Below are 25,000 nucleotides of genomic sequence, written 5' to 3' on the forward strand. Positions count from 1 at the left end.
TAAAAACACAACTAAGCAGTAAGGACAGTAGAAGATAAAGAATATGCTAAATATACTAAAATACAAATTATACTAACACTTAATACAATATATAAAAATATACTAAAATACGAATTACAAAAATACAAATTATACTAACACTTAATCTAAATCAATTCTAAAAACAGTATCCACATAGTGGTGATTAATAAATCAGAGGCGCTTGCAATGACTGAGGCAGGGACTGAGCCTGTGATTCTCTGTGCATAGTAAGGTATGGTAAGGTGCTCTAAGGTGCTCTGTGTGAATGAGTGTGAATGAGTGTCAGGGTGGTAGTGCAATGGTGATAGTGGTCATGGTGATAGTGCAAATGAGTAAGTCAACAGTGCAACAATGCAGAAATAAAGTAAAGTAAAGTCTATATATCTATATATTTTTCGGCTGTGGCATGGAGGGGGGGGTTATGCATATGTGCTAATGTGCTAATATAGCATGCAAACAGTGAGGCATAAAGACAGTGGTACAAGTGGCTAGTGGACAGACAGTACCAAACATGGAGGGGGTGAAGAGGCAGACAGACTATGCAGAGAAGTCTTGCATTTACATGATTTACTATTAAAATCAAACACAATTCATATCCATTTTATGAGATTGATGGGCGAGTTGTTTCACTACCAGAAATAACTCAACTGTCCCATAGGGTCAGGTATGAATCTGCTGTCCCATAGGGTCAGGTATGAATCTGCTGTCCCATAGGGTCAGGTATGAATCTGCTGTCCCCAGGTGGTCCAGGTACCCGCCACTTTGCTCTGATTGGCTTGTGTGTTGTGTGTTGCGTGGCAGGGAGCCCGGTGTATGGGCGCTGGAGAGGGCCAAACAGAACGTGCTGGAGAATTTCCTCCTGGTGGGCATTCTGGAGGAGCTGGAGGACGTGCTGCTCCTGCTGGAGCGGCTGCTACCTCACTACTTCAGCGACGTACTCAGCATCTACAAGAGCCCAGGTACTACACTAGACCCATACTAAACCCAGGCTAACCTAGTAATACAATACAATCATACTAAAACTACTACCTCACTACTTTTACTAAAACAATTCTGTTTATCCCCCCATTCCTCTGTTCTAAAGGATTCCCGTTCTAAACCCCAATGTTTCTACGGTTCTAAAGCACTCCCGTTCTAATCCCGTATGTCTCTAGTTTTCTAAAGTAGTCTGGTTCCAAACCCCTTCTCTCTCTCCTTTGTGGTGTGCCAGCCTTCTGGAAGATGGGGAACCTGACGGGCACAGTGCGGAAGCACACGCCAACCCCAGCGGCTCTGCAGGTGCTCTTCGGGCGCATGCGCTACGAGTATGACTTCTACAACTTCATCCGCGACCAGTTCCACCTGCTGAAGAAGAAGATTGGCCTGCGCTCTTCATCCCCCTCCTCCTCCTCCTCCTCCTCCTCATCCTCCTCCTCGTTGCCCAGTCTCCTCAGAGAGCTGGCTCTCCCCACACAGCAGCCTCTGCTGGACGACAGTCTGCTGGACGATGATAACAGCTGGTTGGACCAGCCCTGAGCGTTGCCATGGAGAGCCAGTTGAAGGGGTGGGGCTGACCATGTTTGAGTGGGAGAAAGGGGGTGGTCTGTGACTTTCTCGGCCAGTCTGGAAGGAGGATTGCTGTACAGGAGGCGAGAGAACATTCCCAGGGTGCCATTGGGGGTGTGTGTGTGCGAATCTTGATTGCCCGACTTTTTAACGGGTAGCCATTTGTTTTTATTTTATTTTTTTTTTAGAGAGGAACATAAGTCAGAGACAGTCTGTGTAACCTCCTGTACTGCATAGGAGAGAGCTCCGTGAAAGAGGATCGCTATATTTAAAAGGAAATGGAAACCGAAACAATACAAAGGAGAATAATTTTATCTATATTAATATTTTGTTCATTTCTCAATATTTTCTGTCCCAAAATCCTGTTTTCAGTGTGTCAGTTTTGTTTTTCCTCTTCAGTTGGTTTTTGTTATTTGTTTTTTTGCCCTACAGTCTTGTGCTCTTCTGTTGAGACATGTGACAAACCTGTCCCTAACTAATGTTGTGAGTTCACAAAGCTACTCAGCCTCGCACCAAGTACGACCAAGGAGCATCGCACTTACATGAGACAATATGTTTCACTCCCACAAACAACCTCAACTCCAAACACACATACTGTATCTTCATTATAGCCCAATCGTTTCCTAAAATTCTGTTTTTAATGTTTGAAAATGTGTTCGACATCCTCTACTTGTCTCAGGGCCACCCTAAGTGCCACTGTCTATCAGTGAAGAGAAGTGGTCTCACGTAGCCAGAGCTATACAACTGCAGGAGTCTGTAGATGACCATTTGTGTGTACCCATTAAGGAAATCTGTTGAAAGCAACTTGCAGTAGACTTAGGTAATCAGTAACCTACAGCTCTGGAAAAAATTAAGACACTACTGCACATTTGTCTGACAGTTCTTAGGCAGCATCGTCTATTAATTGAATTTGTTACCAACAAATACTGTAGAAGAGTCTAGCCCTGTGAAATGAGGGATGAATGTTGAAGTGAAACACACAAGTGCCTGTTTTACCCTGCAGCAGACATTCATTTCTAAGCACTCTCTGATTACAGCGTACAGTAGATACTGCTGCCCACACAAACCAGTGACCGTTAGATACAAGACAACTACACACAGTCTAGACAAATTCTCCAGCAATGACTGAACACAGGACCAAAGAAGTAGATGACAGACTGAGAAGCCTACTCCCCACACCAGCAGTTTACAAACAGCCCACACAAAGCTATGATTGTTTGCACATGACATAACCACAGACCATGTTAGGCCACAGGCAGAGTACTTAATTAAATACACACACACACACACACACACCTGTCCACACAAGCAGTACCACTCATGGCTTGTTCCCTCCTCCCGGAACACGGTAAATATGGATTTGTTTACAAACCGGAAAAGATGATCTCTGAAGAGTCATGTCGACTGGCAAGGGGGTGGGGGATCAAAGTTGGATCAAAGTTGCATGGCTGGTTGTCTGTAGATGGATACGCTATGGCTGAGTGCACCATTCTCTCTATTACAAGTTAGTTTACCATCAAAATGACTTTGAAGCTGTTTTAAAGTAAAAAATAAATAAATAAATAAACTTGGATAGGATGACTTAACATGGCATACCTGGCCTTCAGGTCGGGAGCCCCCAAATCAAATACAGCTTTGTTCAACCCAAGTGTGACATACTGAGCTACTATGATATGAAGGCTCTGCTACACAGCTGTTTAGTTAGATAGAGGGTGATGGGAATGCTCAACTTCTGCTTGGTGGCATCCAGGCAAATCCCCCTTTTTATGGATGTTGAAAAAACGAGGGGGCTATACATAGGATTTGAGATGCACCATAACGTCTGCAAAGAAACTCTTCCATTGACTTGTATGTGTTTGATACAGCACAGGTACAAAATGGTATTACAAGCGAGCATGGTCTGAAACTAGCTGGTTAGCATGCTAACTGTAGTGGATAACTGGGTAACACATAGCATCTGTGGGTATTTTTGACATTACATCAAAATTGTTATTTCTTCTCATTCTGGGGCTTTTTCTGAGATTTTTTTTTACATTTCAAACTAAATGTCATACACATAGCCCCTGTAGCAAGGTAGGCTAATTTTTTTAGCATTATTTTTAGCCTATAGATTGGGGCAAAGCTGGAGTTTGGAGCATGGAGTAGGCTACGTGTGGATTTATAATCTATAGCTATGCTACACTTTAAAACATGGCCAACTTATTTTAAGTTGAGGTGAACACCAATTACACAGACAACTCTTCAGACATTTTAAACACAATTCCAGTTCCGTATGCTTATCATTTTGTGTCATGTTCTACTACCTTGTTCATTCACACTCAGATCACTGCAGCAGCTTGAGGAGTTCATCTCCTATTTGACAAAGTTAAATCTGGTAATATATATATTTGGGTGAAAGTTTTATTTGGCTGGCATAATTACGGTGGACGGACAGTATAGAGAGATTGAAAGTTTGTATTGCTGAGATACATTATCATACATAGATATAAATATGAATATGAATATAAATATAAACATACACATCATCATGCATAATCACAAACATCAGATGCAAGGTCACGATGTGATTGACAGGTGTACGTAATTCTTCTGTGTACAGTATGGATGTTTTCTTTCTCTTTATTTTCTGGAAAAAAATTAAAAGGATTTTTTTATTTATTGCTTGTATTCATTCCAGATAAAACTCTCAGGAAAGACATATTTTTTTGTTTTGAGTTGATAATGTCAAGATTTTTTGTTTTGTTTTCGTTTCTATTAAGATTTCATTTTTTTGTTTGTTTGTCAAACTCCTTTCCAGTGCTCCTAACATAGATAGTAAAAAAATAACGTGTCCCAGAGTATCCTCAAATAACCACCTACGTCAGTCAGATTTGAATTCAGTGAAGAGAACCTATCCATTTTTATTCGACAGCTTTTGAAATAAATGTCATTTAACAACAGCATCTCTTTCTCCTGTGTATTTTCTGACTGAACACATTACATTATGGGAGCTATGATTTCTAACGGAAGTGCATTGGATTTTCAAACAATTGCCCTGTGTTTTCTGAGATAATGAATAATAAAGTTGATTTTTTTAATGAATGCAATACACTTCCGTAATTTTATAATGAACTGCAACATTGAGACATCAAATAAGCTGTAATTTTCTTTATTCAGATATACACAGAAAAGTTCCTTACGCATTGGGTAAAACATTTACCCCATTGGCCGGTCAACATCCAACCCAGTCTAACATTACATAACATGTTGTACTCAGGATCCAAAAAGAACCTCCTTCCTGGTACAACATGCACTGCCAGTAGCCTGAATACCCAACCAAGTACACACAACTAGGGTTCTTTAACACCATTTATGCCCAATTGATGTTGGCTCTGAGCAAAGCCAGTGGCCTGAATGCCAAACCAAAGGACTCAAGCAGCAAACAGCATCATCAACAAGACTCAGCAGTACTGTCTAGCGTCCCGGACCCCTCCATAAATCTCCCTGTATTGTTTGTATGTGTTCAGCATGTTATTGCATTGGACTTAATCCTGCACCCTTGGACCGAAGACATGAGTGCTACTGCCTGGCATCAGCATATTTCTTGGCAGTACACTAGAGTTGTACAGTAATGTTGTTTGGGCATTTACCCACTGTTATTGGGCAACTAATCCATATGTGGGCAATTTATGATCAACCAATCCGAACACCAAGAATGGGTCATGTGATTTGCCTGGCAACATTGCTCAAAAAGTTTCCCCCATCTATCATCACCTGTTAAGCACCAGAAAGTGAGGTCTGCCCACTGCCCAGCTTTCCCAGCTGATCCCTGCTGACCAGCAAGCAGCAACACCAGTATGATGCGAGCTTCTGGGTACCTAGATTACAAAATCCAGCAACAAACAGACACAAACTTCCCTCTAGAACGGGTTTTCGACTGGTTGTGACCTAGGGACCACCATGTTGACTAAGACGCAAGACTAAGGACCACTATTGTGAGGTGTTAGGTGAACACAGTGATTCCCAGTGTGACACAACATTACATGCTCAGGGACCACCCACAATACCCTTACAACCACTAGAGGGCACTGGACCACTGGTTGAAAACTTTAGAGCTCATAGTTGCCCAGTGCTCTCCATTCCTATGATAGTTTTGGCAAAGTCCTTTTTGGCAAGTCCCTCCACTCGGCGGCCATATTGCAATGCTTTTTGGGCACTTATCAGGCATCTATTTCGGCAGAAATGCGTGTGTGCAAGGCTTCACGACACCAACCTTGCTCCAGCAGGGAGATCACAGCACATGATTGGCACAATGTCTTCACAAGACACCACATGATTGGCTCAGTGTATTCACATGTCGCCGTTTTGCCGCGGAAGGGGTGGGATATGTGTAGACAACAGTGATGCCAGTAACTTAGTCTATTTTGACCCCTTTTTTCAGTAACGAGTAATCTAACCGCTACTATTTACAAACCAGTAATCAGATTAAAGTTACTTATCTAAGTTACTGTGCGTTACTATTTTTGTCATTTTCCTTAATAAAAAGATATATTCTTTGCTTTCTTCTTGTCTTGGGGATTAATGTCATGTAGGCTATGCTCACGTTTTCAGCATGGGCACAATTCACGTGTAAAACCAAGCAGCGACACAAACGTAAACAATGGAGGGAGAGAGAGATGCACATTTCATCAGTCATTACTTTGAGTTTGTGTCAGCTGAACATAACAACATTAAGGTACATTGTACATTCTGTGCTGGCGACAAAGTGCTGTCTAGCTAGACATCCCAAGTCTCCCGAAGTTTTGGGAGTCTCCCACATATTGATAGCGGTTTCCTGACGCCCGCAAATTACATAAAATCTCCTGGAACCTAGAGCTAACAAGAGCACGCAAGCCAGACCGGACTTCAAATCGCGTGTGCATATGACCTTAACGCGCACACAACGGAGAGGGAGAGAGAGGAGTGGTGTGTTTGTGCCTGAAGCGCAAAGTATAGTGAGTATTGGCAAAACCGGTTATCATTTTTATGTTGAGGCGGTGGGGGTGTTGTCGGCAGCTGCTGAAAGTAACTAATAAAGTAACTTGTAATCTAACTTAGTTACTTTTAAAATCAAGTAATCAGTAAAGTAACTAAGTTACTTTTTAAAGGAGTAATCAGTAATCAGTAATCAGATTACTTTTTCAAGGTAATTGTGGCAACACTGGTAGACAACTGCCATATTGGCGTTACAAACTAACCCCATGCATTTTTATGGAGGATTCTTTGAGTGCTGTGTCTCCACATTAGAAAGTCTCTGGTTTGGGGTCTTTCAAGAGGAATCTAAAGGCATACCTGTTCAGCATGCCCTTAGTTAATTAAGTGCTTCTTATGAGTTATTTATTATAGGTTTCTTTATTATAGTATTGGTTTATTTTCATTGTTTATTTTCATTAGGCTATTGATTGCATTGACATTATTGTTTATTATTGCTATTCTCCTAAATGTAGTCTTATGTTCACAGTTCATTTGAACTATTGTATTGTTTTTATATGTAAGTTGCTTTTGACAAAATCCTGCCAAACCCCCATAATATCCTGCCAAAATGTCTGCCAAATCCCAATACCATAACCGTAACCACCATAGACTGTAGTCTATGGTAACCACAGAGTATAAGTATAAGTATATATACTCTTTTGATCCCGTGAGGGAAATTTGGTCTCTGCATTTATCCCAATCCGTGAATTAGTGAAACACACACAGCACACAGTGTACACACAGTGAGGTGAAGCACACACTAATCCCAGCGCAGTGTACACACAGTGAGGTGAAGCACACACTAACCCCAGCGCAGTGTACACACAGTGAGGTGAAGCACACACTAATCCCAGCGCAGTGTACACACAGTGAGGTGAAGCACACACTAATCCCAGCGCAGTGTACACACAGTGAGGTGAAGCACACACTAACCCCAGCGCAGTGTACACACAGTGAGGTGAAGCACACACTAACCCCAGCGCAGTGTACACACAGTGAGGTGAAGCACACACTAACCCCAGCGCAGTGTACACACAGTGAGGTGAAGCACACACTAACCCCAGCGCAGTGTACACACAGTGAGGTGAAGCACACACTAACCCCAGCGCAGTGTACACACAGTGAGGTGAAGCACACACTAACCCCAGCGCAGTGTACACACAGTGAGGTGAAGCACACACTAACCCCAGCGCAGTGTACACACAGTGAGGTGAAGCACACACTAACCCCAGCGCAGTGAGCTGCCTGCATCAACAGCAGAGCGGTGAGGGGTTAGGTGCCTTGCTCAACCCTCCGGTTACAGGTCCGAAGTGCTAACTAATAGGCCACGGCTGCCCCCATTTGCTTTTGCAGTGATCAAAGCAAAGATAATTCCTACGCCTGAGAAATGTTCAAACCTGATTTATATAAATATCTATTTTGTCTTAAACCGCCTGGCGACTGAATTTTGCCAGAGTGTCTTGGAACTTAGTAGGTTGAAGTTCTGAGTTGTACTACATTCCATCACAGAGAGAGAGCTACCTCCACGTGTTCAACAGCAGAGGGCGCCCTCACACCTTTGGCTGGACACTTGATAGCTGTGCTTACATAGATCAAACCATCACTGGAGACGAGGGAGAGCTGGATTCCAAAATGAACTCTGATGATCACCATTTACTGGTCAAATGACCCTGTAAACTTATGCAGACTATCAGGTGTTTTTTGTTGTTGTTGTTGTATTTTTTAACCAAGCTATTGATACCCGTAAACTCCCAGAGTTACACAATGACTTAAGTAGCCACTGGCTTGACTAGGCCACAGAGCTGGTCATACGGTCTGAGTCTATACTTGCAACAGTTGTGTGTGGAGTCAGAAGCCATCTTGGTGGTGAGCCAAGCCCAGGAGAGATTAGGTGGGCTATTCCTGTTACTGCTCCAGGTGGGCTATACCTGTTACTAGCAGGGATGTAGTGGAGGCTAAACACAAGTAAACACAGTTTATCCACCTCTGAAGTGTCAAAAATAGAGTTTATCCACCTCTTACAGTATAAAAGTTTATCCACCTCTCAAAAGAGTTTATTCACCAAGGCAACTTTTAACATTCAAAAATCACACTGTATTATTCACATTCACAATATATACTGTACACTCATCAACACTCTAGGAACCATTTAATACCATTGGCATTGTTATAAACATTGAACAATAACCTCCTTCTTCACCAAACATGTTCTGAATGCCTTTTTAAAAAATCGGTACCGCATGGCGCAGTCCACCTATCCGTGATCACAGAATTCATAGTTTAGCCACCTCTTATTTTACCACTACATCACTGGTTACTACTACAGGTGGGCTATCCCTGTGACTGCTACAGGTGGAATATCCCTGTTACTGCTGCAGGTGGGCTATCCCTGTTACTGGTTCTCACAAACAGGTAGTGCCCAGAGAAAGGTATACCTCCAAAATAAATATTTTGTTCCAACAGAACTCACATGACCTGACAGACAGACAGACATGCAGACAGAGACAGACAGGCACAGGAGTTCAGCACAAAGATACAAGGACCACCAGAAGATAGTCAGCAGAGTCGCCAGAGCAGCGCCCACCAGGACCCAAGTAAGAAGATGATGGCCCTGACTGGACAACAGGTGCAGAGCCACAGCTGCTGCAGAAGAACATTCCAGTGGGAACAGGAGGAGAGTTCTGTGGAGCGGGGAATGGTTTGTGGAATGTTTGTGCACCTCGATTTAGGCTGGGGTGGAGGAGGGAGAAAGGAGCCAAGACACAGATACTGTATACAGTAGGAAGAAAGTAGGAATACTACTTAGGAAGGACATTGACATACATGTGTATGCAGAGACCAAATGGCGTTTGTGTTGCTTAGGAACGAGATAAAAATTATTATAGTCTGAGCGTTGCGCTACGTTTGCCGCTGATGTTTAACCCCCGCCTAACTGAAAATTGAATAAGCTCGCTTTGCGCTTTGAAAGTTGAACCAAGTTCAACGCTCAGCTTAGTTGCTAACGCTTATTAGGGTTACACCAGCGTTACCACCCTTCCGCTGCCGAACCATAGAGAACAATAGGAAACCTGCCGCTTGCTGCTGGTCAATGTGATCCCCTCCTAAGGGCTGTTTCAGACAGGGTGCGTGGTGTGAACATTACGTGTCTGTTGCGTGTTAATTGTGTGGCGGCTGCGTGGCATTTTCTATGTCTTTGCTTACCAGAAACGTGTCTGACACAGCACTGCGGCGGCCTCTCTGCCTTTTAAAACATCTCTTCATTTTTTTCTTCACTGTTTTGAATGGAAACGCTTCGAACACAATTGCGTGTCGCGTGAAAAATAGCCGTTGGTCCTATTTCTAGCATGCACACGTTTTCAGCGCGGCACGAGCCATGTGTGCGTGTCACGCAGGCGGTGTGCAAGCTCTAACCTGTTAACATGGGGGCCGAAATAAAAACGGACATGCCACGCACCCGGTCTGAAACAGCCCAAAGAGGTACATGCTACATACAGTACCCTCTAGAATTATTGGCACCCCCGCTAAAGTTGACTAAAAATAGGAATATAAAAATCATCTTTTAGAAATTGATCTTAATGCCTTAAGTAAAAAATGAGGAAATATCCTAACTTTAAGGACACCAGTTTTCTTTGTGAATGAATAATGTATCATAAATAAATAAATGTTCTTCCTTAAAATACAGGGGTCATAAGTATTGTTAAATTCCCATAGAGGCAGGCAGATTTAAAATTTTAAAGGCCAGTTATTTCATGGATTCAGGATACTTATCATCCTGATGAGTTCCCTTGATCTTTGGAATTAAAATAGCCCCACATCATCACATACCCTTCACCATACCTAAAGAGTGGCATGGTTTTAGTTCAGTTAGCCAGTTCAGTTGGTTTAATTTGCATTGAGCTCAATGAGCATAAAAATAAAACCATGCCAATGGTTCCTCTTCCTAGTCAACTTTAGCAGAGGTGCCAATAATTCTGGAGGGGTACTGTACGTTACTGCTTTACAGTAAGCAAGAGGTGGCCCTATTTGTGATGCTAGCATACCACAGCTGCAGACGAAGTCAGTCACATTGCTACCCGCAGTCAACATGAACAGTTTTATCCAGCGTCAGCATAAGAGACACACGTAACGGGCACAGAGACTTTGTAGGCGGGAGACCTGTCCAGCTGTCAGATCACTCAGAGACCAACGACCCTACAAATGGGGTCATAGACAGTGGGAGCATAGAGATATTTAGGGGGTATTTTGAAGGAGAGGACCCCCTAAAGCCTATTCATAACATAATGGGCATCACATAAACACTACATGCTCTCCTGGGCCACAAAGTGCCGCAGCGCTGTTACACAGCACGGACATCGGGGGTAAACAGGGACAGATGTGGACATACAGTAGTGCCTCTCATGCAGGACAAGATGCATGCAAGATGGTAAACACCAACAGAAGATGCTGTAACACTGTGTAACTGTGAGAGGGAGAAAGAGAGAGAGAGTCTATGTGTGTGTCTATGTGGTACCAGCTTGACGAAAGCCAGAGAATCTTCTCTATGTGACCTTTGACCTAGAAGTACTTGCTGGTTGCTTGTGTGTTATTCCTCTGCCTCTCAGGGGGTTTTCTGCACCTCAGCCTCTATCATTCTCCTCTCTTTCCTCCTCTCTGCATGCGTTCTCTCTTTCTCTCTCTACCCCCCCCCCCCCCGAAAATGGAAAGTTGCCATGTGAGGTGAGTGATGTAGCACATGAAGGTGTTGTGAAGTTTCATGTTTTACTTCATTTCTATTTCACTTTATTTCTCTCACTTCATTTCTGTTTCATTTTGTTTCTGTTTCACTCTCTCAGATCCACTTTTTCTCCTTCACTCTGTTTTTTTCTCTGTCTGTTGTAGCTCATCACCACACCTCTTTTTCCCCCTCTCCTTCTCTCTTATTCCCCCTCTCCTCTCCTCTCCTCTTGTGTTACTCTTTTTCATGTCAGCGTTCCTCTCTTCTCTTCTCTCTCTTCAACTCTATTTTGGTCTCTTGGCAGGACTGTTTGTTCATGGCCAAGTATATAGGTGGCCCTTGGCCAATCACCAGAGGCTGGGAAGGTGGAGCCTGATAATATATTTCTGCCATGCTAGTTTCTTAATTTATGCCAGTCTGTCTCAGACACACACACACACACACACACACACACACACACACACACATATTGTAAAACAGTACACACACACACACACACACACACACACACACAGAGAGAGAGAGAGAGAGAGAGTGAGAAATTTAGCCATGAGTGGATCCTCTTCTTGGAACGGAGGGAACAGATCAGGTTCCTTTCACTCTTCTTTCTGCTAGCCCTTTTCTCTCTCTCTCTCTCTCCCTCTCTCTCTGTCTGTGGATCTTACCCCCTTCTCTCTCTCACTGTCTTTCTCTTCCTGTTTCCACACTTCCACTTCCACAGTACCGCTAACCCCTGTGACATGTCTTTACCTCCCTTCTCCTCTCCTTTCTCTTCTCAATTTACCCTTTTTTCAACGGGTACCCCAGTCTAAATGCATTTGTGTGTGTATAGTTCTGTTCTGTGGCTGTGTGTGCTCTGTGTGTTATTTGTTTGTATGTGTGTGTGTGTGTGTGTGTGTGTGTGTGTGTGTGTGTGTGTGTGTGTCTGTGTGTGTGTGTTTGTGTGTGTGTGTGTGTGTGTGTGTGTGTACAACCCCAATTCCAAAAGCGTTGGAACGTTGTGTAAAATGCAAATAAAAGAAGAACGTGATGAGATTTGTAAATCTCCAATTCCCATATTTAGCTCTTAATATGACCTAGACAACATATCAAATGTTGAAAATGACAAATTTGACTATTTCAAGGAAAATATGAGCACATTTTGAATTTAATGCCAGCAACACATCTCAAAAAAGTTGAGACGGTGGCAACAAAAGGCTGGAAAGTTGCATAATGGCAAAGGAGGAACATTTCACAAGTAGGTTAACAAGCACCATGATTGGGTATAAGAGGAGCATCCAAGAGAAGCAGAGTCTGCCAGAAGTAAAGATGTGGAGGTATTCATCTGTGGAAACCTATGTGGGAAAATAATGAAACATGATAAGAATAATGCTTCATAACATGACATTGCGAAGCATTTGGGAATTACATCATCTACAGTAAATACAATATTCGGAGAATCCGGAGAAATCTTTGAAAATAAGGGACAGGGCTGAAAACACAATTGGATGGCCGTGGTGTTTTGGACCTCAGAGGGCACTGCATTAAAACCAGACTTGTTTCTGTGCAGGCTTGGAATTTCACCATTCTGGGGGCAAGGCCACTTGGCCTTCAGTTGGGCATATTTGGTGGGGGGCACAAAGGCCACATGTCAGGGCACCAAGGCCAAAGTTAACTATACAGTAGTAGGCTATAAAATGATCAAAGTTGTATTTAGCCTATTCACTGCAGTAGACCTGCATCACTGTATGAAACATTACAAAAACATGAAACATGACATATTACATATAACTGTAAATCATCTGATCATCTAATAAAAACAGATATCTAGGCTATATATAAAATGTATTTTATATTTGGCCTGCTGTGAAATCATGTATTGAACAATTTAAATGTAGCACAGCTCAGCTTTAAGAAACTCAAATAGCCTAGATGCATGCTTAGCATTTTGTGATCATTAAAGCTACTTTCACAAACTCTTAGTCAGCTGTCCTCTGATTTACCAATATCTAGGCGATATTTGTAACATTTATTTTGTATTTGGCCCGTTATGAAATCATGTGGAACAATTTAAACACATTGTAAAACTTAAAGCCCAAATTTGGAGACATCCATGCATGTCGAAATTTACTGCAAATTCAAAACTGGATTATTCTGGAACGGCTAACTGTACAGGGGACTGCTTTACACCTTTGTGTTCGGTAAGGTCTGCTGTTTATTCTGAAATGTGGTTTGTCATGTGTTAAAAGAAGGGTTCGTGAAGTATTCCACCGAGATGAATGGGTAGGGAGATCATGGACGCAAAACCTTCAGTAGAATGTATGATTAAATTGAATTATATTATTTACTTTTCTCGCGAACCGTTTAACACAGCAATTATCGGCTAACATCGTTTAAAAGCTGAGAAAAAGCTCTTTCATGTGATACTTGTGATGTCTGTGTGATGAATAGGCTACTTCGTGAGTAGTTCAACTGAGAAGAATGGGTGAATTTTGACGCACTTTCTTGCGCTGTCACTTTCTCCACTGCGTAAAAGACTAAATTAATTTGCGCTGTGAATGCTAAGATTATTTTGACAGGCCACAGGCTAAATAAAAATCGCTATTAGTAGGACAAAGCAGAATATAGTAAGAAGGGGGCACCAAGGCCACCGTGGCCTGTAAACCTATGATTTTCAAAGGGGCTTCACGGCCAACGCAAGGGGCTACGACGGCCATGGCCGTCGTGGCCGCCGTGAAATTCCTACCCTGGTCCTGTGGTTAGACCAATCAAAATGTGTCATTGTTTTTGGAAATCATGGACTGCTCTGAATAGAGGGACTATCCAACTTTTACAACTTGTTATAGGGCATATTTCAAAATCCATTATATGTGATTGTATGGAGGTCCATTAGTGCCATATGGCAAGGGCATATCTCACATCTGGCAAAGCACAATTAATTCTGAATGTATAGGTTTTGAACAACATATACTGTCGTTGAAAATTTCAGGAAAACAAGGTCAAACTTCAAGGTGCTCTAAGCGATGTTGGGTAACATCGCTTCTGTTGATGTTCAAACAAAACAGAGAGCTAGCTCGCTACTCCCTCCCCCTCCCTCCTGTGCAATTGAAACTCTCCTAAACGCGCATCTCATCTGTGATTGGCTGGAACAGTTCATTATGTTTTTTTTTCAAATTGTTTTTGTTGCCGTTTTTGGAGCCTGGGCTGTCCACAGAGACCGCACTTTTTTTAGTTATTTTTTACAGTGTATTCAGGCAGCTAGCGGATGGTGAGGTGATGTTTGCAGTATGTGACAAAAAATGTTTTAGAAAAGGCTTAGAAACCGCGTAACATCGCTTAGAGCACCTTTCATTCTGCACATTATAAAAGTGTGGCTCCATAAAGGAGTCCAGGAGCTAAAACGGTCTGTCTGCTGACCTGGGGCCTGTTGCACAAAAGCAGAATTAAGACATCAGGGATAAGTTACTGAGCTGCGCTCAATGAATCCAAAACAAGAGCGCAGCTCAGTAACTTATCCCGAGGCTTAATTGGTTGCACATCGAGCAAGCCAGGATATGCAGACAGGGATTCATCAAGCCAGGTGAAACCTATCCTGGATAAGTGTGCATTCACGGCTCCCTCAAATAGACCCCACCACCGATCACAGATTCACCATGGCAACTAGACATAACTAGAGCGGCTTCATTGTTTCTTCTACGGTGTGAAGTAGGTAGCGATAGCCTTTCCACAACAGCAACAAACAGCAACACCTCTGTTTAGGAGAATATTGCAACTAGTGCCGCGACCACCACCTGCAAAATGGTTAGGCACTCCCGTGACATCACATTGTCGCATGACAGGTCGGGAATGGCGATATGTAAAAGTTAATTAATGATCACAAACGTTTAAATAATGACAGTGGGTCTAGTTATATGTGATAACAATGTGTAGTGGGCAGTGGAAAAACTATTTGGTTTCCGTTTGTGGTGACTGCTGACTGAGATAAGGGATGAGATTAAATCCTGATCCTGAAAATTAGATCCTGGAATTTAGCCTGGTCTGGAGCAGGCTAGCTCCACAGAATAAATTGCCATGGTGATTTATACCATAACATAATTATCCTGCTGCCCCCTATCCCGCTTTTGTGCAACTGGATCACGGATAAATTGAGCCAGGATAACCAAGATATTCCGGCTTAATCCCTTATCCTAGTTTTGTGCAATAGGCCCCAGGACTGTCACACTGGGTGCATCATGGAATGAGAAACATGGTTAAAAAGACCCCAGACTCTTGAGCAATGGAAATTCTAAAACAGGCAGCAATGGGACAACATTTCATTCTCAATCTCATACTGGAGGTGGAGCAACACAGTGACACACTTTTTTGAGAGGTGTTGCTGGCATCCAAATTCAAAATGAACATATATTTTCTAAAAAAAACCAGTACATTTTTTCTCTTTCAACAGTTGATATGTTGAATATTCTCAGTTAAATAGAGGGTTACCAGGATTTGTAAATTATTCTCTTTTGATTCACATTTTACAGTTTCCCAACTTTTTTGGAAATGGGGTTATATCATGTGTATGTTTGTGTGTGTGTTAGAAATGTGGGCGTGTGTTTGTCCTCCTGAGGAGTGTTAGGCTACCATTCGGTCCTACTCTGCTTCACTCTGCCATAAACCAGTTCTGTTTACCATCACTGATAACCACTCAGTAACTGTGTGTGTACACAGCTCAGCAGAGATGAAGTCATGTAGGTGGGTTACTTGAATGTTTCCTCTAACAGATTGTGTAGATTTGTCCTTAAGCACCACAGCATGTGGCTCTCTCCAACACTGGCAGCCTTGTTTAAACCTCTCCAGTCCTGGCCCAATGACTGCCACCCTTCAGGAAACATTCGGAAGCATTCCACTCAAACCAGCTAAAGTTACACAGGACCAACCTAGACAGGAAGCCAAGACCTGCAGCAAAACAGCTTCTGCACTACATGCAGCTAGCACAACCCACAGGGGTCGTCACAGTGTATGACAAAGTTAATTTCCCAGTTAGTAGCCGCGGCTTATACATTGATTTTGCAAGATTTCTTCAGCTATGCGGTTAATACACGGTTATACACACAGTTAATACGGTAATACACGCAGTTAATATGGTATTAATATGCTTTTGTTTCTTTTAACTTGCATAAAACACTGCCCTGCGGCTTATACACAATGCAGTAAATACACAGGAAATTACTGTATGGTGTTTGTTTACATGTCCATAGCGTACATTTACATGTTTGTGTTACATGCTCTAACCAGTTATTGTGTTACATGCTCCAATTGTTAAGCACTTTGAACTGCATTCTGTGTATGAAAAGTGCTATACAAATAAAGCTTATTATTATTATGTTCTTATTCCTGGTGTGCAGTGTTCCTGTTTAACTCCTGTCCCTGCTTTGGTGTTTGACAAAACTCCAACTGGGACGGCACATGATTGTGAAATCATTGGGGCATGTTTAGAACCATACACTAATCCAATGTGTGTGTGCGTGCGTGTGTGTGAGAGAGAGACAAATAAATGTTTTCCATTAATTTCTGTGGTTTCTGTCCAAATCCCAAAACACACTGCTTTCACTCATTCGCTGTTTGAGAGGGGTGGAGTGTGTGTGTAAACACACTCACACAGAGAGAGAGTAAGAGAGAGACAGTAACAGCTGTGTAAAACACAGCAAAAGGCGTCCTGGTTCACCCCAAACATGAACCCATGCCAGACAGGTACACACACACACACACACACATAGATCACACCAGTCCACACAGACACAAACATAGATCACACAGACACACAAGGCATGGATTCCCATAGATAAATACATGCACACACACACACCTTCTGCCCCTCCTATATGGTGTAAGACACACAGACAGACACATACTTTTTGCTACATAATTCTCTTTATTCTTGAAAATTAATTATTGCATAAAAAACATTCCTTCAATACAAAAAACATTGTCCAGATCAATAAATTAAATAAGACAACTGTAGCAAAAACAGTTCACCTGGAAGCTTCATGATTGTGTGTATCTATAAGTGTTTTGATTGTCTTTGTGAATCTGTGTGTGTGTGTTTGTACGCGCATAAGATTGTGTGTGTGTGTGTGTGTGTGTGTGTGTGTGTGAATGTGCAGAGTAGGTGCACAATTTCTGTTTTTGGACAAAAGCATGATTACACCATCCTAGAGACATGTATAAAAGAGGTTTGCACGAGCAGCAAAGATGACCTGAATGTTTGGAATACTCTTTGCATCAAGTGTATACTGAAAATAAAATGTTTTTTGTGAAATTTCAGTTTGATGTGTCACAAAGACAGCTTCAATACCCCACGCATGCCTTCACTCCCCTTTTGGAGCATGTCTGTTAGCTGTTCATAGTTTTGGTCCAAAACACTCATATTATAGTATATTAGATACATTAGATGACACAGTTGTTAGTATATCATATTACAGTCTATATGATATTAGCCTGGGTTTCCCCATGCTGCCTCACGTGCGTGATTTTATTCGCTCTGCTAGGTAGCCTGGATTCCATGGACCCGATTTTCACCTCAACGAAGGAACCAATCACAGAACGGAGGGGGGGGCAGCAAGACGATGACGACACACCAAAGCGGTTATAAGCTACGTACAGACCCATTTGATAGACATTCCTAGCGCCGAACGCTCTGGGCATTCGTAAACCACGTCTCAAATATTAAAAAATAACTGTGTAGTTCCCAGACCCCATCTCAATGAAATGAGGTCTGGTGTTAGCCAGGCTAATATGATATGATATCCCAGTCCATATATGAGATCACATCACAATCTATATGATATGATATCACAGACTATATAATGGGCTCTTTGCACGAATGTCTCAATGCGGCTGCTTTGTTTCCAGTGAAGCGCTAGCTGTGTTGTAACGGCATCTTCTGTTATATTCTGCTCCAAACATCTTTACTGAATACACTGAATATATTGTTTGCCCAATAATAACAATTTGAACTTGCATAAATCCTTCTTTATCGTAACGTACTGATTTACTAGGTGCAACACCTAACTGGGTCCGTGTAGACACTAATTACATTAACAACAGCGGCAGGTTCCAACACACCTGGCTCCACCGGAAACAAATGAGCCGTATGTGCAAAGAGCCAATTGAGCTTCTGTATGTTCCGTTTACTGTATTGTAGCACCTGATAGCCACACAGGAAGTTCATGTTTGAACTTCCTGTTTTAGAGTTACAATGTAGCTTATTTCACTTTCACCTGCATGCAAATAATTAGAGCAAAATAAAATAAACTAAAATAACACTGGAGGGTCCCAGTTCCCCCAAAATGAAAAGAAAAAGGTCAACGTAAACTATGTAAATTACAAACACACACACATGCGCACACTAGGGCTGTCACTTTACGTTCGAAAATCGATTGGACCAAACAACACAAGTTTCGAAAACTACAATAGGGAATCGATTTTAACCAAATATGTACACTATTAATTTTAAACGAATTAAACAAAATTCACAAACAAGAATATAAGAATATAAAAGAATTCCGAAGCGCAGTAAGCATTGCGAAAGCTAAAAAGAAAATTCCCACCAATTTTACGCACCGGAAACAGCTGTTTCAATCAGCTGCTGTGCTGCTCGTGTTATGCCAAAAATGGAGGACAACGCGATCAACCTGTGCGACATGAGAGAGATGAGTGATAGGCCCTAATAACTTGAGGAGTTTGATGTGGAAGTACTTCGTATTTTTGGTATATCAAATTATATAGAGAAGAACAAAGCGGTAGGCTATGCAAACTGTGCAATCGAGTTCTATGTAGGCGAAATTTGTTTGACATTTCTAATCGTAAACACAGCTACGTTGAAGCCTGCAGTAATGTTTGTCACTGATGTAATGGCAGGATACTGGGCTTATTGTTTTTCGAGAATGTAGCACTCCTGTTTGTCATTGTGCACGAAACTTCACGGCAATAAATCATCAGAAATATTGCTGGCTTGCGTCTCCAAGCATCCTCTTTACATTCGTCCTAATACCTGTTACTTTTTTGTGGATTGGCCTATATTTGGCGTTGACAATGGAAACGTCTTTAGACATGAAAAATCGATTTTACAATCGATTCAATGAACACTTATGTGTCAAAAATCGAACAGGATTTTTTCACAAAAGTGACAGCCCTAGCGCACACACACACACACACGCGCGCACCCACACACACACACACACACACGCGCACGCACACACACACACACACATGCACACGCACACACACACATGCACACGCACACGCACGCACACACACACACACACAAACACAACACACACACCATCTTTAAAATGTGATATACTCCTCTACACATACCCACTTATAAAAAACCACACACAAAATACATGCTTTTTTGAGGTCTCCCTGAAGACAAGTTCATGTAGAATAGTTTAAGAAAGCAATGGAGCAATACCCAAACCACTTGCTCATATAGAATAGTTTAAGAAGGCAATGGAACCATACCCAAACCGCTTGCTGTCTGTACTCCCTATGTGTGATGAGAACATTTAACACTACTTTAAAACAATAAAACACAACACATTTCCAAGCACTCTCATCTCAGCATCTCCTTGTACACATACACACCACCACAATGGATCAAACTACGTCAGTTTTTTTCAAACACACACACACACACACCCACACACACCCACACACATGCACATCTCCTTCAGAATACAATGAATAACAGCATTAAAGTAAATATATAGTGTATACTCCTGCACATCTGCATATGATGGTTCGGTCTGTATATGTTCAGATTTTTGAATTAAAGTAATACTGCAAATGTGCTTTGGGACATTTGTAAGCTCGGCACTTTGGTATTGTTGTTTTCTTGTCCATTGTTTTTCATTTGGTTTTCGGTGTGTTTCTGTGTGTGTGTGTGTGTGTGTGTGTGTGTGTGTGTGTGTGTGTGTGTGTGTGTGTGTGTGTGTGTGACACACTCTTTCCCCTCTCTCACACACACACTCTCCCTCTTGGTTCATCCCTGTGTTCAAGCCTTGCACATGGGCTGATTAAGCTCCAGGCACTCGTTGCTGGCAGGGTTGCCCGTCTTGGCTGTCCCCTTGCTGGGCTTGGTGCCCAGGGCCTCGGCCTCCTCCAGAGTGGAGGTGAGCGGCTGGCCCAGCGTCTCTGGTAGGAACATGGTGAGCACGCCGATAATGAAGGCCAGGACTCCCACGATGAGCTGAGGGAGAGAGAGAAAGAGAGGGAGGGAGAAGGAGGGAGATAAAGGGAAGATGAGAGAGAGGGAGATAAGGAAGTAGAGAGTGAGAGAGAGAGGGAGACAGAGATATGGAGGGAGAGGGAAAGAGGAAGGGGATAATATATTAGTCAAACTGTATTATACAAAATGTCTGTCTATTAAACTCTCGTAAAATGTTTCATCCTCAATGTGTGTGAGACGCTCAGCGCTCCTGAGGATCCTCAATGTGTGTGAGACGCTCAGCGCTCCTGAGGATCCTCAATGTGTGTGAGACGCTCAGCGCTCCTGAGGATCCTCAATGTGTGTGAGACGCTCAGCGCTCCTGAGGATCCTCAATGTGTGTGAGACGCTCAGCGCTCCTGAGGATCCTCAATGTGTGTGAGACGCTCAGCGCTCCTGAGGATCCTCAATGTGTGTGAGACGCTCAGTGCTCCTGAGGATTACTTTGTGGCATCTACAGCTCTGGAGACCACTGCACATTTTTCTGATGTCATCCTACTGTTGCTGAGTGACATTCAAATTAGTTGACGGTCATATTCAAAATTAGACCACTGCAAATTTGAATACTGTATGACCGTCAACTCATCCGAATGTCACTCAGCAACCATAGGATGACATCAGAAAAATGTGCAGTGGTCTCTTACTTTTTTTCCAGAGCTGTAGATCTAGGTGATGCACGCTAGCCCAGCTCCTTAACCACTACACTACCACCGCCCCACACCGTGTGTGTGTGTGTGTGTGTGTGTGTGTGTGTGTGTGATGCTGGGTGTCTTACCTGTGGCATGTATATCCAGAAGTCGGCCAGGTACACACAGAATGGAGCGACAATACTGCCCACCCTACACATCATACTACCACTGCCCACTGCCAGCGATCTGGACAGAGAGATAGAGAGACACAAAGACAGAGAGAGGGGAGGACAGACAGAGAGAGAGAGAGAGAGAGAGAGAGAGAGAGAGAGAGAGAGAGAGAGAGAGAGAGAGAGAGAGAGAGGGATATGTCAAGTTTTATTTTCGGTTTATTGTTCTCTGTGCTTTGTGCCATGTTTTTATACTACTCTACGGGACTGCAAATTGCCCCTCATGTGTTTTGAATTGAATTAAACTAAATTGAATTACAAGTGCACAAAGGTCAGCCTGGTCGAAGTTCAACACACTTGAACTCACACACACAGATGCAATCGCGCACCACACACACACAGGTACCTGATGACAGTGGGGTAGAGCTCACAGGTGTACAGGTAGATGAGGCCGAAGGCAATGGCCACAGCAAACTTGCCTGTCATGTTCAGCACAACAGCTAACACTGCAATGTCCTATATGACAAGAGACGGGGGGAGAGAGGGTGGGGGGGGGGGTGACAAGGGGGTTGTCAGGTTCATAGTGCTGCCATCTTTCTGGAGAAAAGACACATACATCTGTATTGCTTTGCTATGCGGTACAACACTATTGCTTTGCTAATGCCTTTAAAAAAAAACTCTATTGTCTTCCTAACACTGTGCTTGTGTCTCATGAAATTCATTAGGAAATTCAATAGAACATTACAACTGAACAGAAACACTGAGACACAATGAGAGAGAGCAAGTCTTAAGTACACATACTGCATCTGTAGATTACTAGATAAACACACAAGAACAATACTCATTTGACTAAACTGAAATTCTAATAGCGAAGTCATCCCCAAAGCATCCATCTTGGTGAGTCTCCAGTCATTCACCTCTATGCATTTCATATGTGATGGTCAAGCAAACATTCCAAAGCACATATCTAAACATCTAAACTACATATAAGAAAGTAAGATTTTGGGGGCTTGTTTGAGCTACAGTACATGTGCCAAATTTCACAACGTAACTGTCTCTACGGCAACACTGACAACAAACAAAAGGTTCAGCAAAGATGAAATGTCAGCTATGCCTCTAACAACAAGGTGATTGGCTCTTTAAGAAAGGGCTGGACTTGTCAAAAAGACTCAATGTTTAGTCTGACAGGCTTTCACCAGTGGTCAGTCTGAGTCTCCTTTCCAGTGTCTCTGAATAAACAATATTTATGGGGGGAGTTGAACATAGCTATTCTTTTTTCACATTGGCCAGACAGATCACCTGATCGTCCCTCAGCTTATTTTGAACTGAGGTGTTTGAGCCAGGGGGGAAGTTTTTGCCGATGTTTACATGCCTCGTGCTCCATATTTTAGGCTACTTTAAACAGTCTCACATACTGATTCCATTCACTTGTATTCCTACACAGCTGCCAGGACTTAGCAGTGAACACAGACCGAAATCTGTGTCAAAATCAACTCTCTACACACTCACTCACTCACTCACACACACACACCCACACACACAAACACACACGCACACGCACACACACACACACACACACACACACACACACACACACACACGAAAGAGAGAGAGTGAGAGACCTGCAGCCCACAAAATGCTGGTCTCAATCAATCATGCACACAGGATATTTCTGAAACCAGCGAGTACACGGTGTTGTGTGTGTGTGTGTGTGTGTGTGTGTGTCTGTGCGTGTATGTGTGTGTGTGTGTGTGTATGTGTGTGTCTGTGAGTGTATGTGTGTGTGTGTTTGTGTGTTTCTATGTGCTGGTATGCTTGCAATGTTTGATCTGACTGTTAGTCTAACAATGCAATGAGAATGATTACTTTCTTTCTCACATCTTTCTTGCTTGTGCAAACGTTTTTGATCATGCACACTCCTGTGTATTAGTGACGTACTCTTGTCCTGTGTGAACTGAGGTCCTGTTCTGTGTATTAGTGACGTACTCTTGTATTGTCTTGAGGTTCTCTCGTCCCTTTGCTCATCTGGTCTCTCATCTCATCTCTTTCTTAATTCCCCCTTTCTCTTAGACCACTTCTAATGGTGCTGCTCAAGTGAGGTCCCCACATCCTGTGTGTGTGTGTCTGTGTGTGTGTGTACACACACAGAAAGAAAGAGAGAGAGCATTCACATACACACACGCACACACACCTCAGTGTTTCCCCTACAATGCGCTCCTGGAATTCAAGCGCCACTGCAAAAAAAGTTGCCTAATAAAAAAAAAATAAAAAAACACGCAGGAGAACTTCAGGAACAGCTGCCGTTCGTTCAGGTTTGATGTCAACAAATAATAGTAGGCTAACGTTGAAGGCGCAGTCAGGGATTCCACAGGAGATCGATCACGCTTGTTTGTGGTTATGTGCTGTGTTGCTAAAATACCTAGGCTGTGAAACTAAGGTCTAGCTAGCCTATTGGTGGGTTTAATTGAATTTGAGTAATAGGATACGCAACCATAAACATCTGGAGATAGTTTGTAATTCCTGTAGAGCTCACCAAAATTATAGAAATGATACAAGACACTTATCTCCTATAATCCAAGATAGATTTTCTTCGAGTTTTTGAGCATTTATTTTACCAAATGACATGGAAAACATAATTCATTTCATCCACATATTCTTATGCACCATGCACAACAACGCTACTAAATTAGCATAAAACCGTGAGAATCAAGCAAGCCTCACGGGCGTCACGGCATTAAAGTGACAGGCACTCAATTCAACTTGCATAGCACCAATACAGCGTAATGACATGAAAGAGAAGTCTATATAGTTTATACAGTGCTGTGCCAAAAGTTAAGACACCCATGCTGAAATTGACTAAAGGGAGGAATAAAAAACATCTTTTGCCTTTTGTCTTAATGCCTTAATTAAAAAAAAAATAGGACATCAATTATTTTTGAATGTATCATGTATCGTAAATAATTCTAAATAGTAATAGTTTGTACAGTGGCCTACAGTGTACAGTTGTACAGTGGCTAATTACTAATAATGTAAATGAAAAAGGTGAAAGAAAAACATGAATAATCCTGTTCAAGTACTGCAATAATCATGCTTTGTAAATGCTTGTGTTGATGGTTATGTCATAATTTGTAACACTCAATCTGTCCATTTCTTTCACAAAATCCACCAGAAGACACCATTTAAGGAGTCATTTTTTCGACATTTTCTTTTTTTTTTTGGGGGGGGGGGGGGTTCCTACGATCAACAGCAGCGCTGCTGGAAACATTTCTAGGGGAAACACTGCACCTGCACTTCCATAACTCATAGTGCTGCCATGACTCTAGATCTACTGCAGACTCTCAGTGACCCGAAAAGACTGCTGACACACACACACACACACACACACACACCATATGTTAAAACACTCTTCCCGTCAAGCCTCCAAAAATAAGCAACTCTACGATGAACTTAAAAGGGTGTAGGGTGTTTTGGGGCAGCCGTGGCCTACTGGTTAGGGCTTCGGGTTTGTAACCAAAGGGTTGCCGGTTCGATCCCCGACCAGTAGGAAAAATGTGGGCGGGGGAAGTGGTTGAGCACTGCTCTCCCATGCCCTTGAGCAAGGCACCTAACCCCTCACTGCTCCCAGAACGCCGCTGTAGCAGGCAGCTCACTGCGTCGGGATTAGTGTGTGCTTCACCTCACTGTGTGCTGAGTGTGT

General features: G+C 42.6%; 2 protein-coding genes across 2 annotated transcripts in view; one reads left to right on the forward strand and one right to left on the reverse strand.

The window, feature by feature from the left end:
• usta (uronyl 2-sulfotransferase a) overlaps window positions 1-4,508 on the forward strand; it is a 92,473-nt gene extending 87,965 nt beyond the window's left edge. The window contains exons 7-8 of the mRNA XM_076272563.1: window positions 823-980; window positions 1,232-4,508. Of these exons, the coding sequence (XP_076128678.1) occupies window positions 823-980; window positions 1,232-1,536 (463 nt within the window). The 3' untranslated portion in view covers window positions 1,537-4,508. The remainder of the gene's footprint in view (window positions 1-822; window positions 981-1,231) is intronic.
• Window positions 4,509-19,573: 15,065 nt separating this feature from the next.
• Window positions 19,574-25,000, reverse strand: part of slc22a16 (solute carrier family 22 member 16) — a 16,605-nt gene continuing 11,178 nt past the window's right edge. The window contains exons 7-9 of the mRNA XM_076272374.1: window positions 21,710-21,819; window positions 21,280-21,379; window positions 19,574-20,486 (exon numbers count right to left, since the gene is read on the reverse strand). Of these exons, the coding sequence (XP_076128489.1) occupies window positions 20,292-20,486; window positions 21,280-21,379; window positions 21,710-21,819 (405 nt within the window). The 3' untranslated portion in view covers window positions 19,574-20,291. The remainder of the gene's footprint in view (window positions 20,487-21,279; window positions 21,380-21,709; window positions 21,820-25,000) is intronic.

This window comes from Alosa pseudoharengus, unplaced genomic scaffold (assembly GCF_046254945.1).
Source record: "Alosa pseudoharengus isolate Yale_2024_CS ecotype anadromous, Long Island Sound unplaced genomic scaffold, YU_APseudo_1.1 YU_APseudo_1.1_scf_7, whole genome shotgun sequence".
Classification (NCBI taxonomy): domain Eukaryota; kingdom Metazoa; phylum Chordata; class Actinopteri; order Clupeiformes; family Clupeidae; genus Alosa; species Alosa pseudoharengus.